The sequence below is a fragment of the Armigeres subalbatus genome, chromosome 1, assembly GCF_024139115.2.
Source record: "Armigeres subalbatus isolate Guangzhou_Male chromosome 1, GZ_Asu_2, whole genome shotgun sequence".
Lineage (NCBI taxonomy): Eukaryota > Metazoa > Arthropoda > Insecta > Diptera > Culicidae > Armigeres > Armigeres subalbatus.
The window spans coordinates 168,213,096-168,227,800 of record NC_085139.1 but is presented as its reverse complement, the minus strand read 5'-3'; the positions used below and the strand labels follow the sequence as shown (position 1 = coordinate 168,227,800).

The following is a 14,705-nucleotide window of genomic DNA, read 5'->3' as shown; positions in this document are numbered from 1 at the left end:
GGACGCTATTCTTCAAGACTTCGACGCCGATCTCGCTGCATCGACTGTGTCAAGTCTATTACTGTACGCTATTGATCAGTTCGTTCCACTGAAGTCCATATCCAAACTGGTTAAGCCAGCCTGGTCTAATGCTCACCTTAAAAACCTCAAAGGAGTAAAGCGCGCGGCTCTCAGACAACATAGCAAGTATCGTTCTGATTCCACAAGAGCCAGTTATTTGAAGGCAAACTCTGACTATCAGCAACTCAACGACCACCTTTATAACGTCTTTCAAAATCGTCTACAAAGTCGACTCAAGACTAACTCTAAATGATTTTGGTTGTACGTCAACGAACAACGAAAGGAATCAGGACTGCCCTCTTCGATGACAGATGGTTTATGCGAAGCCGAAACTACCCACGACATGGTCAATTTGTTTCGTTCCCAATTCAGTAGTGTCTTTACAAATGAGCACCTCGACCCTCAGGCTGTAGCCAACGCCACCAGGAATATTTCCCGTTTTGAAGCCGCTGAGCAGCCGTTCTTCGTTACCGACGATAATGTAACAACAGCTAGTAAGGAATTGAAAACTTCTATTGGATGCGGCCTGGATGGTATTCCGTCTCTTATTGTGAAACGCTGCGCTGATACGCTTGCAAAGCCGTTAGCTGCAGTATGCAACCTCTCATTGACTACCGGAATGTTTCCAAACTGCTGGAAACAATCATATTTATTCCCACTTTTCAAAAAAGAATGCAAGAGGACTGTTTCAAATTACCGGGGAATAGCTGCGCTAAGCGCCATTTCTAAGCTGTTTGTGCTGATTATTCTTAAAGAATTGGTTCAGAAGTATGCACATTACATATCGAACGACCAACACGGGTATATGCCTAAAATATCGACGACTACTAACCTACCCAAGCAGCACGCGCAACATCTTCAAATAGGTGTTTGTTCCTAATAAATTGCATTGAAGACACTGGCAATACATCGAGTCACATTGAAGCCACTTTCCAGTTCCAGAAAAACACAATGTTTCATTTCCGTTTAAGTGGCGTCCCAATATTCTACCCATCTGACTTCTTGGGAGGTTTAAAATTCGATGTGTTTCATATCAGAAACAAAACAGATAAGTTGCAGAATTAATAACACTTCGGTTCATTGCCGTTACGACAATGTTTCTGATATGTTGCAAATCACTTAGAGCTCAGCTGAGCAGTATTTTATTTTTGACAGTCCCCTGCATGTTCCGTATAAAGTACAATGAAGTTACAAATGACTTTGTTGTTTATGTAGTGCACTTGTAGCAGAATCTCCAAATAGAATTGTTGGTGTGATGGTTATAGTAGAAGGTTGCAAATCTCAAGGTCCATGGTTCGATTCCTGGATTCGATGGTTTTGTGTTTTTATTTTCATTGTAGCAGCAAGATGTTGCAAATAGGCTCCACCTCTTGCGCTTTTTGTGTCACAAAGGAGTTCCAAATACGACGCGTTGTGCATAAGTTAGACCCTTAGTAGATCACACTACAGTTGTTGTTACTCACTGTGAAACAAGAGGTGTTGCTTGGGTAACGTGTTTCACTTCCTTTGTAATTCGACAAATGGAGAGTGGCCATCAGGTGGATGCCATTTATACAGACCTTTCCACAGCATTCGACAAGATGAATCATCAGATCGCCATTGCGAAGTTTGACAAATTAGGCATTAATAACTCCATGCTCGGTTCCGTATGGCGGTTAAAATCGGAGATCACATTTCACTGCCCTTTCCGGTTTGGTCTGGCGTTTCACAGGGCAGCCATTTGGGTCCGTTTTTATTCCTGTTGTATATGAACGACGTTAATTTTGTGCTCAAATGCCTTAAACTATCGTATGCCGACGACATGAAGCTATATTACTCCATCCTCAAGATGCAATGTTCCTGCAACCACAATTCTAAGTGTTTGCTGAACGGTGCCGCATAAACCGAATGACATTGAATGTCGCAAAATGTTCTGTAATATCTTTCGGCCGCAAACATTCGCTCTTCCTATTCGACTACGCTTTGGGAGATAATCAGCTTCAACGCGAATCGAAGGATTTTGGAGTTTTGATCGACTCGAAAATGACATTCAAGGAGCATGTAGCATATGTATATCGTTTCGAAGAAATCTTCATAACTAGGCTTCCTGTTTCGCTTTGCCAAGAAATTCAGGGATGTTTACTGTCTGAAATCACTGTTTTGTGCAATTGTTCGCCCAATCTTGGAGTACTTGTCAGTTGGCTGGGCTCCGTATTAACAAAACGAAGCTCAGCGCATCGAAGCTATCCAAAGAAAATTCGTGCGCTTCGCTTTACGAATCTAAGGTGGAGAGATCCGCTCAACCTACCAAGCTACAGTAGCCGTTGCAAGACGTAACGTGGCTAAGGCCTGCTTCATCGGCGATCTTCTACAAGGAAACATTGACTGCCCTACGTTGCTCAGCTTGCTGGACATCAACACTCGCCGCCGCCCGTAATGTCCGATCACATTCGTTTATCAATCTCCCTGCAGCCAGAACTAACTATGGACTACATGAGCCGGTCCGAAGCATGACTTCAAAAGTCGAGTCAGGTACAAGACACTGAAGACGACCACACAGTTGTGGTCGAAATACGTATCTGCAAAGATTCGAAAATAATTGGTGGAATTAAATGGAGAGTACTTAACTCGTCTTAGACGGTTGAATACATTCCACTAAATGAGCTTAATATATTTTTCTGATGGGAAAACGTTTATTTTTGCATTTCTACTTCTAGAGGTTTCAGTTCATCGTAAACCAAGTGGCACATTGTGTTAAAGTATAACTTAAAGGATGCCGAAAAACTTTGTTGAAGAAGGCACGTTGCTGGAACGTCCTCGAAAAAAGTTATAACGCTTCAAACATTGAGTGTTCAAACCATATGCAAAAAATCGTTTATTCTGCCAGCACTGCCGTACTACGTAGACCGATAATTTAACTGAGTGTTATTTCAAAATATTTGATCTTATAGGGCTTTAGAGCTAATGGGAGCTATCCGGAATTATTTCACAAAGAAAAAAATCCGACAAGAAGGAAGATGGGTTTTGCCCTTCTATAACCATAGGTTGTCCGGTAGTGTTGGCAGAAACATTGATTTCTTGCATATAGTCTGAGGGGCCCTCCTTAGCCGTGCGGTAAGACGCGCGGCTACAAAGCAAGAACCATGCTGAGGGTGGCTGGGTTCGATTCCCGGTGCCGGGCTAGACAATTTTCGGATTGAAAATTGTCACGACTATGGGCATAAAAGTATCATCGTGTTAGCCTCGTGATATACGAATGCAGAAATGGTACCTTGGCTTAGAAACCTCGCAGTTAATAACTGTGGAAGTGCTAACACTAAGCTGTGAGGCGGCAATGTCCCAGTGGGGGATGTAATGCCAGTGAAGAAGATATAGTCTGAACATTCAATTTTCGAAACGTAATAACATTTTTTGTAGACCTTCCAGCTACGAACCTTCTTTGGCAAAGTCTTTCGGCATCTTCCAGACTATATGCTAACGTATTGAGTCACGCGATTGATGATAAATTGAAGCCGCTAAGAGCAAAAATGTAAAAAAGTACGTTTTCCCATACTAATTTCCATGTAAATTTAAAACGCGATGCGGCATGCGAGGTTGCAATCAATCGAGGCCATATTTTACACAGTTAAATCAACTGAAAAACCTTTATCTCACTTGATCGGACGAAGTTTGCGTTTTTCCATACAACTGCGCCCCACTCTACTGTACACAAAGCAGGATGAACGTAGCATAGTATGATGTGTGCATTACGTTTCTATTCCATAGTTCAAATCCTGAAGTCACAAATATTTAGAATGAACTGGAATATCCTCAATAGTATCCTTAACACATTCAAACTGATTGCACACATCGACGGTTTCGTGCAATACTGGCAAAACTCAACAAACTTCGCTTTCGACATTTTGACCCAGGTCGACATTCACATTATATAAAAAGTTATGTGTATTTCAAAATTTGACGATGTTTAGAAAAGTTCAAATAAATCCATGAAATTAATATGAACTATTCACAAAAATTAAAAAGTCTCATATATTGGAGTCAAAAATGTAAAACGTCGTTTCTTAAATTTTGCAGATTTCGACTTGTGCCTGTATTGCACGAAACCGTCGATATGTTTACAACTTATTTGGTATAGTATTGTCGCGCTCTTCCAAAACGCGTCGCTCTTCGCGGTGGTAACGTGCAAGCAAAGACTGCGCAGCAGCGCGCCTATAAGCTTTTACACAGGGTGCGTGTCTGTGCTGTTAAATTTAATGAGCCGCCGAATGGGATGGCCATAGCTAAATAGCCACCGTGTGTAAAGCAAATGGGCGTGCTCCAGCGCGATTCGCCGGAGGCTGATTGAAATGATCATGATCTGAGTGTTTATCTTGGGACGCATAGTACTTGGTAATTGGTAAGATGGCAAGAAATATGGCCATACCTTAGATCAGGGGTTTCAAAATCGGCAATTACAATAATCAGACAACTTGGATACATTAAAACTCATTTCCACTTGATGTGTTCGAAATAATAGCAGCAAAGCTGGTTTTTATACAAAATAGCCCATTATGACATGCTGTAACTTTTTTTTCCTGATGACCGATTGAGCTTAAATTTTAGCATAAAGAGAGAAGAATTTTGGCCATAATAGAGAAGAAACGAAAAAAAATCAAAGACATTTTTGAATTTTATGAACGCGTCAAACGGTCTTGTCTATTTCGTAGATCAAAAGAAAGCACTGCTAATTCCAGAGATATTAGAAATCGATCAACGCATTTAAAATCAAGTTCATACACTGGATCGCTTTTTCATGGATGAGTTTCATCAATTTCTCGGTACACCTCCATCCCACAAACTTTTTCTATGCATTTCATAAAATGTTCCTTTTGTGGATTTTTTTAGTTTACTCAATGTTTCTTAAAATTCAAAGTCGATAAATAAGCAAACATAAACCGCGTTAAAAGCGACCCAGTGTAAATGGTGTTCTGCGGTTAATTGGTCCATCTGGCGATGATGATGATGATGGTCCTACCACATACCCCTACAAAGGTTTGAGCTAGACGATTTAGTGCAAGTCTGTGCATTAATTTAAATATCATTCATTTCTGCTTTACGATTGCGAGAGTCAAACTTTGGCAAACTATACAAGGAAAAGGTCAAATTACATCGTCGAGGTCACACTTCGGAACACCCCGAAAAGTTGTTTCTCTGGTGGAAGTGAACACAGTTTTATTAGCTGTGAAACTTGACATCAAATTTCCTGATTTTCAAAAACAAGTTCATGTGAATGCGCTTTGAGGGCATTTGGAGTATTATAGAAGCCCCCTAACCCTACTGCACGTTGCAATTGATGGTAGCCATTTTATTAAATTTGGATGTGTACTTTAGCACAACATACCGCAATCTTAAATCCATAGTCAATTGTAAAATAGAGAAAAAAAATCAACGTATCTAATAAATCATCATGCGACTTTGTGTAATTGATAATACTCACATCTTGCTTGCATTGTCCACGATGTCCCAACAACTAGCAGCCTTATACAACGCTCAAACGCACATCTATCAGCAGAAGTAACAGCAAAAATCACACCGACGAGTATAACAGAACCGGGGACGAGTCGCCCGTCCAACTTCGAAAGATTATCCTACAGAAGCATAAGCTGCGGCGCACTGTACCGAACAGCAGCTTCACCAGCCGGATCAGCAGTTGGTGAAGGTGCACCAGCAGGACAATTAAAAGCTTTGCCCCGCCGGACCATCCGCCGGATGATTGATGGGGCCGATGGTGCAGATGGAACGGATGGAAGAGTTGATGACTACTGCCGACTGCTCCGGAGCTCATCACGTTGTGCTCGCTGCTCTGCAGGCCCTTGTAGAGCCGGCCGTTTTTGTGGATTTTATTATTCTCCTCGGGTTGGTCAATGTTGGGCGTTGAGTTGATTTCCTGGTCGTTGTTTTTATTCATGCGGGAGAAATTAGAACAATTGGAAGAGATAGAGTCATTATTATGGCGATCAGGTCCCGGAAGGAATTATCTGGCGGGGCAGGAGAAGCATCGAACTGCTTGCTAATTAAGCTAGCCAATCGGTTGGGTCGTTTGGGGTATTAAGTGAAAATAGCCCATGCCTAAAGGAGTGTGTTGAAGAAGTTTTGAGCAAATTCATTTGGACGATTGGTGCCATGGTTTAGCTATTGCAATGATATTGATTGACTGTATGTACATTCCGAGGTTTCCAATTAGCTTTGCTAGCGAAGACGTAGGACTGCGGATCAAAAGATTACGAGTTTATTTCTCGATCCAGTGCAGGATGTTGTCATGTGTCTAATTTATCTACTATTTGACGTTTTAAACTGTTCATTACCAAAATTCTTCCAAATTTTCCTAGACAGTCATAATAAAATATGTGAAAAATGTTGTTCAATACTTACATCATTTACAGAGGTATCTTCGACGCTATTCAGTCTATGTGCTGATTTAGTTTTTTTCTGGAGCTCCATTTCTATGAAGAATGTGAGAGATGGATAAGAAACAAAAATAATTTAGGTCAAAATTGAATATATGTTGAAATATATGCAAAAGGGGCGCATTGCTGAGGATAATCCGGTTATGTATACAGTAAACAAAATATTGGAGATTCAAAAAACTGAATAAGCTTGACATTTACACTTTCATTCCATTTCTTTCTTTAGTCTCAAGTAGAAGTCAAATAAAAATCGTTGTATGAACATGGGGCCCTCCTTAGCCTTGCGGTAATAAGCGCGGCTACAAAGCAAGACCATGTTGAGGGTAGCTGATTTCTACTCCCGGTCCTGCATAGGAAATTTTCAGGTTGGAAATTATCTCGACTTCCCTGGGCATAAAAGTATCCCAAGTAACCAATAAGCAATACAATTCGCCACACCGGCCAAATAGTGCTACTTCAATGCTTAAAAGTTTTTGAATAGCCGTATATTGGCCTTATATGGCGAATTGGAGTGCTTATTGTGCTTATTGGTTACTTGGGATCAACTTGTTAGCCTCATGATAAACGCATGCAAAAATGGTAACTTGGCTCTGAGACCTCGTATAATTTCTGGAACAGTCTATAGCAAACTCGGCTTTGGAACAGAAGGTCGAAAGACAAAAGGTCGAAGGACAAAAGGTCGGGGAGGCAAAAGGTCGAAGGGACTAAAGGTCGAAGGGACAAAAGGTCGAAAGGATAAAGGGTCAACGGGACAAAATGTTGAAGGGACAAAAGGTCAAAGGGACAAAAAGTCGAAGGGACAAAAGGTCGAATGGACAGAAAGTCCAAAACCCAAAATTTAAAAATTTATAATTCTGTAAACATGGAAGAGATACAATATACGACAATAAGTTTGGGAACAGGCTTCTAATCCAAAATTTAGCTTATAACATTTCCCAGAGAATTCTTCTTTTTTATTGCATGGGCAGCTCTTTAATCAACTGACAGTGATTATGCAGCAGCCGCCGGGCGAACATTGTATGATTTTTATCAGTTCTTGGGGCGGTGAAGCTGAATAATTAGTACTTGTTAGATCGTGCTCTGTAACACATGTCGCTTCTGTCAAAAGAAGCACGATCCTTCATTATTTGCAGAAACCACCTGGCTGGCATTGTGTGGAGTCTGCTAGTGGTTTGCGTGAAACACAGCGTTAGTTTTGGTATCTTTGAATCAGTGTAGTAAAATGAACCATTTCGCTACTAACAAACGCGAGTTCTTATAAATTACCTTCCAAATTAATCTAATTTTTCATTCCAATGTCGATCATGTAGGAACAGAAGAGTTTTAGTCTGAGTGCCACATTCATTTTCCATTCCTTATTTTGTATTAGTTGAGGATGTTATTGGTTCTAATTTAACGTGACGTCGTTATTGGTTTAAAATAAAAATAAATCCCAAAACATGTACAGTAGGAATGACCTTTTAATCCAAAGCTGTACATAACACAATCAATTGCATATTATTCGGTGATTCAACCATCCGAACAATAATGCTTATTAACACTCGAACACGCGTGCTGTTGTACTTTGTACAACACTAACGAAAACACATCTGTTATGGTACACAACATGAACGAGCCTGTATGAGCGTTTCAGGACCACGCGCGTCCCGAACGGTTTATAATCATGGTTGTGCCTGCATATTGCATAAGGGTGGTAGGATTTTGTAGAAATAATAGGTTATGGGTTCAAATCTAAATTGGGATATCTCAATCGCTCAAAAATGTATTTTGTACTACAATTTCCTTGTGCTCAGATACATTAATTACATTATAAAGACAATCTAAGTTGATGAAAACATTACCCAATCTCTCCTCTATTTGGCCAATTGCCACCCCCGATGCCGGTGCCTAAATCATAGGTTTGCTTTGTATTGTTCTTAAGACTATGGCTTTTCAATTTAAACCAATTTTGTAATTTCGAACTTATGACTCGTCGACCTTTCGTCTCTTCGCCTTTTTGTCCCTTCGACCTTTTGTCCTTTCAATTATCTCCACTTCACATATATAGGGGAAGGAGGTCGGCTGCCGGCACCCCGACGTAGCTTTTGATAGATAACAGATATGGGCAATGTTTATTGGACATTTTGACATATGTCATACATGCGCTATATAAGCACATTATTTTTGTGCCGACTATCAATCTAAACAGAAGTCTATATTTCGTTTAATAATGAAAACACTTCTTTTTATCAAGTCTTGACCAACATTTGAAAAGGGCGTAACAGTCAAATTTTATTCCTTCTTATTGTTCGTCTACATATATAGCTATATATGTGGACAAAGAATCAGAAGGATAAATTTTTGGCTGTTATGCCCTTTTCAAATGTTGATCTAGAAGTGATAACCTACTCTGAAATTTTTTTTAGTCATTTCCTTAGCACTATTACAAAACGAGATAAAACGATCGAAAAGCTAAATTTATTACGTATTTATAAAGTAAATTTACTTTAATTTGTGATTCAATACTGAATGCTACCGTAACGTTTGCAATTCATCTTTTATTTTCACTTTTCAAAATGAATGCTCATTGGCACAGATTTTGGCACCCAAGCATGGTCGGTTGTCGGCACCCTATTCTCCAGGGGAGATATCAAGGCAAATCAAAGTTAATTGCCTGATTGCCTGAAGTTTGTGTTCGAAAAAAATATTTTTTGAGAGCTCAATCAAATATGTATTATTTACACAAATAAAAAAAATTGTAGAAATGCCTCTATTTATTCGATTTAAAGGCATAATGCTATACAAATTGCATACATTTAGAGCGAAATTGATGGAAAAGATTCATGTATGCTCAGAATAGCGTAATTTCCGCGTCTAAATTTTTTACGCGCTGATTAGTTTTAATTATTTTTTTCTGTGTACCTAAATGTAAATAATTTCACTGCCATTTAAATAATAAATCTTGATATTTTCAGCCATAAAGCCCTCAGTTTGTTTGTTTTTTTCGTTTTTAATGATTTTTTAGGTGACGGCAACCGACCACATTTTTCTAAACGGCATTAAATCAATACTTAATAATTTTTTTTTTCTAATAGATAAAATAAATCAAATTTCTTCATCAGTTGTCTATAGCTTATGCCTATAGGATTCCATTTTTGGTTTACAAATATCAACAATTTGTACAATTGGGCGAAAGTTATTTAGCAAGATCAAAAGGGTGCCGATAATCAACCACCTTCCCCTATAAATAAAAATGTGATGTGTATTAGACTTATCCTTGAAACGGGCTAAGTCTCTTTTAGTAGAAAAGAAGAAGACAATTTGTCCCAATAATTACTTAGTACCAATATTATATTAATTAAGAATTTGGTTAAATAATTTATAGTTTAAACGAGTGAAATATATTTTATTTAAAAAGGAATAACACTCAAATTACACACTTAATTATTTTTACCGGGATATCAGCAATTTGTTCAACTTTTACCGAGATTCGAACAGCCGAGCCCCAGTAAACATGTTTTTCGCCGAGATATCTCTCAAAGTTGCTGAAAATCAGCAAATAATTTGCCGAAACCCTGCTAACAAACCTCATTTTTGACAGGATATCAGTTTTTTATTATGCTGGGTGACGGCTGTGCGGATTTTGCCGAGCTGCAGAAATAAAAAATGAGTGTGTATGATCCATACTGATAAGTGAATTGGCAGGCATTTCAATTGCTCTTCGGCATACTCTTCTGAAAATACATAAGATCAAAGCGCTAAAATTTTGATAACATAATCATCATAATCATCTATCCTTGTTTTAATCGCCCTGCCTAAAATATGTATGGTCAGGTCACCCTATATAAGCTTTCTAAATTCCGTAATTCTCACTAACGTCGATTGTGATCTGTGCAGCCGTAAGCGAAAAGCAGTGAAAACAATGACGTGAAAGTGTTCCCACCGTGCCACGTAGCAAATATAAGTGAAGAAGCGACCGCTGCTGGCAGCGTGCAATCTGGCACAGAATGAACGGAATCCATTATCCCAGTTATTGTGAATGGGATAGTAGAATTAATTCCTAGAATGTTAATGCTTGGCATTCAGCCTTATGGATTGTTTGTTTTTTTTATATGTTTTGTGTCGGAGAACACAATGGAAGCATAACTGTTACCTCTCTCTAGTCACCGTGACGAGAATCGTTCAGAGGACAACATCGGGATGTCATGAAAGGAGAAAAGGTGGCATTAATCCACCTTTGGGAAGACCATTTCCGTTCTTCTCATGTGTTGGCGAAAGAATGGAGCATACCACAAATGGTTTGCTCCAATATTCTATAATCTTTTGTTTAAGATGTTAAACATTTCGTCTCAGATTTGAAACAATAATTGACTGGACCAACTTCTCCTCTTTCTGACTCGATTGTTTTGCATCTAATGATTTATTGGCTATTTGTCAGAAAACGGTACCAATAACTTGTAGTGACAGCCATGTTATATCAAGAGTATATCTGAAGACGTTATGTGTGCCAGATGCCAGATAGAAAACATGTGAATAAGACAAAAGGATTCGAAACAAAATTATTAACGGGTAAACTTTATGGGATTGCATAATATATTAAGGATAGCGGACATCTAATGATTATTGGATACTTTGATGCTCAATGGGGTTTTTAGTAGTTTGCTTAAATGCAGAAAATGGGCTCAGAATCAGGGAGAGAAGGCTTTGGCTTATAAGCTGAAATCACGGTTCACGCGAGTTTTTTTTTTTACGAACGAAAACTTGATAAGAGAATTTCATTGTAGGGACACGGCAGGTATTTTCGTCTGTTCGTCATAGTCTCGAAAACCAATAAAAGAGACGCTTTTTTGTAAAAATCATACGTACCAAATCGTAAGCTCAGGAGAAACGTTCTGCTATAGTAGAGTTCTAGCAAATGTACGTTGCTTTCGTTGGTTTTAGCCCCTATGACGATGGACGGAAATACCTGCCGTGTCCATATCTATTAACAATTAATAATCAAACCACATAATTAAACAGAACCACCCGATTAGATTTAGATTAGAAAAGTGAGATTGTAAATTTCCTTTTGTTATAATTCCATGAATGAGGGGAAGGCATTTTCTGGTTTTCTGAAACTAATAACCTGTTTGATGCGAAATGGAGTTCAAACCATTTGAATGAAGCATCGCCGGATAGTCGGTTTGGAAATCAAAATTTAATATGATATGAAAGTGAGATGCCTAAATTCATATGTATCGTACGCACAGGTGGAGACGCATGGTATGGGCCAGTAGCATTTTCGATTTCAGACGTTAGTACCCTCCTTGGCCGTTCGGCATGATGCGCGGCTATAAAGCAAGACCATGCTGAGGGTGGCTGGGTTCAATTCCCGGCAATTTGTTTTGGAAATTGTCTTGATTTCCCTGAGCGTAAAAGTATCATCGTGTTAGCCTCATGATATACGAATGCAAAAATGGGAACTTGGTGTAGAAACCTCACGGTTAATAACTGTGGAAGTACTGAATGAATACTAAGCAGCGAGGCGGCAATGTCCTAGGGGGGGGGGTGTAATACCGACCTGAAAAAGTTGGTTTTCATTGTTTTAAAGATAACAACAAATGTACAACAAAAATAAAATACATTTTTGCAATTCCTGTTCACAATACCTGGTTTTACAGTTCATGTTTGAATGATAAAATGGGCTACCTACAACCAATGAAATGAGTGCTATGATGATTATTATACGACTCAAATGAGTTGCATAAAATCCATTATAACACCAATTTGTGTGCTACAATGGAACATCAACATTAGAACAGTAGTTACATGATTATATTTTGTTCAATTGGCTTGGGTGAGTGTTCGGATAGTGTCTTTGCGTCGCGTAATAATTGAAATAGTTTTATGGACTTCTTCTTCTTCATAGGCATTACATCCCCCACTGGGAGATTGCCGCCTCGCAGCTTAGTGTTCAATCAGCACTTCCACAGATATTAACTACGAGGCTTTTCTAAGCTAAGTTACCTTTTTTGCATTCGTATATCATAAGGATAACACGATGACATTTATATGCCCAAGGAAGTCGAGATAATTTCCAACCCGAAAATGTTCTAGACTGGACAGGGAAGGGAGCGACCCCAGCGACCCTCAGCATGGTTTGTCCTTTTCTTACATCGCTTCTTCTTTCTTTCTTGGGATTTTTACTTCTGAGATAGATAGATAATTTTAAAATTGGATACTTTCGAATAGGCAATCAATTACACTCAACCCTCTTTTTACGGCAGTTTTTTATACGTCACTTCGTTTTACGGCTTCCTTTTTACGGCACGTGACATAAAAAGAATTTGAAACATTATTGACATCCAAAAGTAAGCCTATAAGAAGGCACTCTTAGAAACCCAAAAAACACAGTAGATTCTTTGTACACAGAGAAACAAACGTCTCACTTAGAACAAAATACAATCAAAATCATCGTCACGGAATCATTATCGCCCAATTCTAAATTCACTGTGTTTGGACAATCGGCAACCAGAAGGCGGTAGTGCGTAAACGTCAAACACAAGCAAAATCGATGGAAGCGCCATCAGTGGTCGATTGACCACCTACAACAAATTGAATCCACCGTTAAAAAGGTGAACAATGGAACATGTGTTGAGTGAGACGTCTGTTTCTTTGTGCTTTGTATATTCCTCATTTGCCTTCAACAATTGTTCCGTTCCAGGTCATCCAAGAATTTCCTGGAGTCTACACGCGTAACCAAGAACCTAAGGTCTACAAGCGTAGCGAATAAGATGTTATCTCTTGTAAAAAATGGTTCATGCCCTATTTGATATATCAAACCAAATTCCGTTCCAGGTCATACACGAATTCCCTGGAATATAGGTCTTGAGGTCTACCCGCGTAACCAATGGGCTGTTATCTTGGTTCATGCTTCATATGATCTATTAAATCAAACTCAATATGCCTTAAGCAGCCGTTCCTTTCCTGGTCATCCAAGAATTCCCTAGACTCCACAGCCACGGATTTATCCCAAATATGTCCTCCGAGTATTTGTCTTTCACTTGCGTCTCAAATGAGTTGTTCTAAGATCTCCAGTCCTGGAGTTTGAATCAAATGGTCTACCGAATCAACCAAGTCTTCCATGATGTATCCAGCCACGGTAACCACCCAATTATGTCCTCTAAGTATTCTTCTTTCACTAGCGTCTCAAATCCAGGCATATGAGATGTTCTAAGATCTTCAAATTGCCCTTGAGTTTGAATCAAATGGTCTGCCGAATCAGCCAAGGCTTCCAGGATTTTTCCAGCCACGTTAACCACCCATTTATGTCCTCCAAGTATTTGTCTATTGCTTGCGTCTTAAATCCAGGCATATGAGTTGTTTTAAGACCTGCAAATCGTCCTGGAGTATGAATCAAATGTTCTGCCGAATTAACCAAGGCTACCATGATATACCAAGCCGTGGTATCAACCCAATTATGACCTCCAAGTATTTGTCTTTCACTTGGGTCTCAAATCCAAACATATGAGATGTAGTAAGATCTCCAAATCGTCCTGGAGTTTGAATCAAATGGTCTGCTGAATCAACCGAGGCTTCCATGATGTCCCCAGCAGCGGTATCGACTCAATTATGTCCTCCGAGTATTTGTCTTTCACTTGCGTCTCAAATGTAGGCATATCAGTTGATCTAAGATCTCCAAATTGTCCTGGAGTTTGATTCAAATGGTCTACCGAATCAGCCAAGGCTTCCATGATGTTTCCAGCCACGTTAACCACCCATTTATGTCCTCCAAGTATTCGTCTTTTGCTCGCGTCTTAAATCCAGGCATATGAGTTGTTCTAAGATCTCCAAATTGCCCTTGAGTTTGATTCAAATGGTCTACCGAATCAGCCAAGGCTTCCATGATGTTTCCAGCCACGTTAACCACCCATTTATGTCCTCCAAGTATTTGTCTATTGCTCGCGTCTTAAATCCAGGCATATGAGTTGTTCTAGGTTTCGCTAGGTTACGCAGGTTGCGACAGGATGATCTACGATGAATTGCATCCTCGCATCTTCGACGTCGTGGCGCTGCAGGAGATTTGCTGGACAGGACAGAAAGTGTGGAAAAGCGGGCATCGAGCGGCTACCTTCTACCAAAGCTGTGGCACCACCAACGAGCTGGGAATCGGCTTCATAGTGCTGGGAAAGATGCGCTAACGCGTGATTGGGTGACAGCCAATCTACGCAAGGATGTGCAAGCTGAAGATTAAAGGCCGTT

General features: G+C 39.6%; 1 protein-coding gene across 1 annotated transcript in view; it reads right to left on the bottom strand.

Moving 5' to 3' along the window:
• Positions 1-5,521: 5,521 nt before the first annotated feature.
• The window catches only part of LOC134206741 (uncharacterized), a 45,487-nt gene continuing 36,303 nt past the window's right edge, over positions 5,522-14,705 (bottom strand). Inside the window, exons 5-6 of the mRNA XM_062682469.1 lie at positions 6,451-6,521; positions 5,522-5,965 (exon numbers count right to left, since the gene is read on the bottom strand). Of these exons, the coding sequence (XP_062538453.1) occupies positions 5,606-5,965; positions 6,451-6,521 (431 nt within the window). The 3' untranslated portion in view covers positions 5,522-5,605. The remainder of the gene's footprint in view (positions 5,966-6,450; positions 6,522-14,705) is intronic.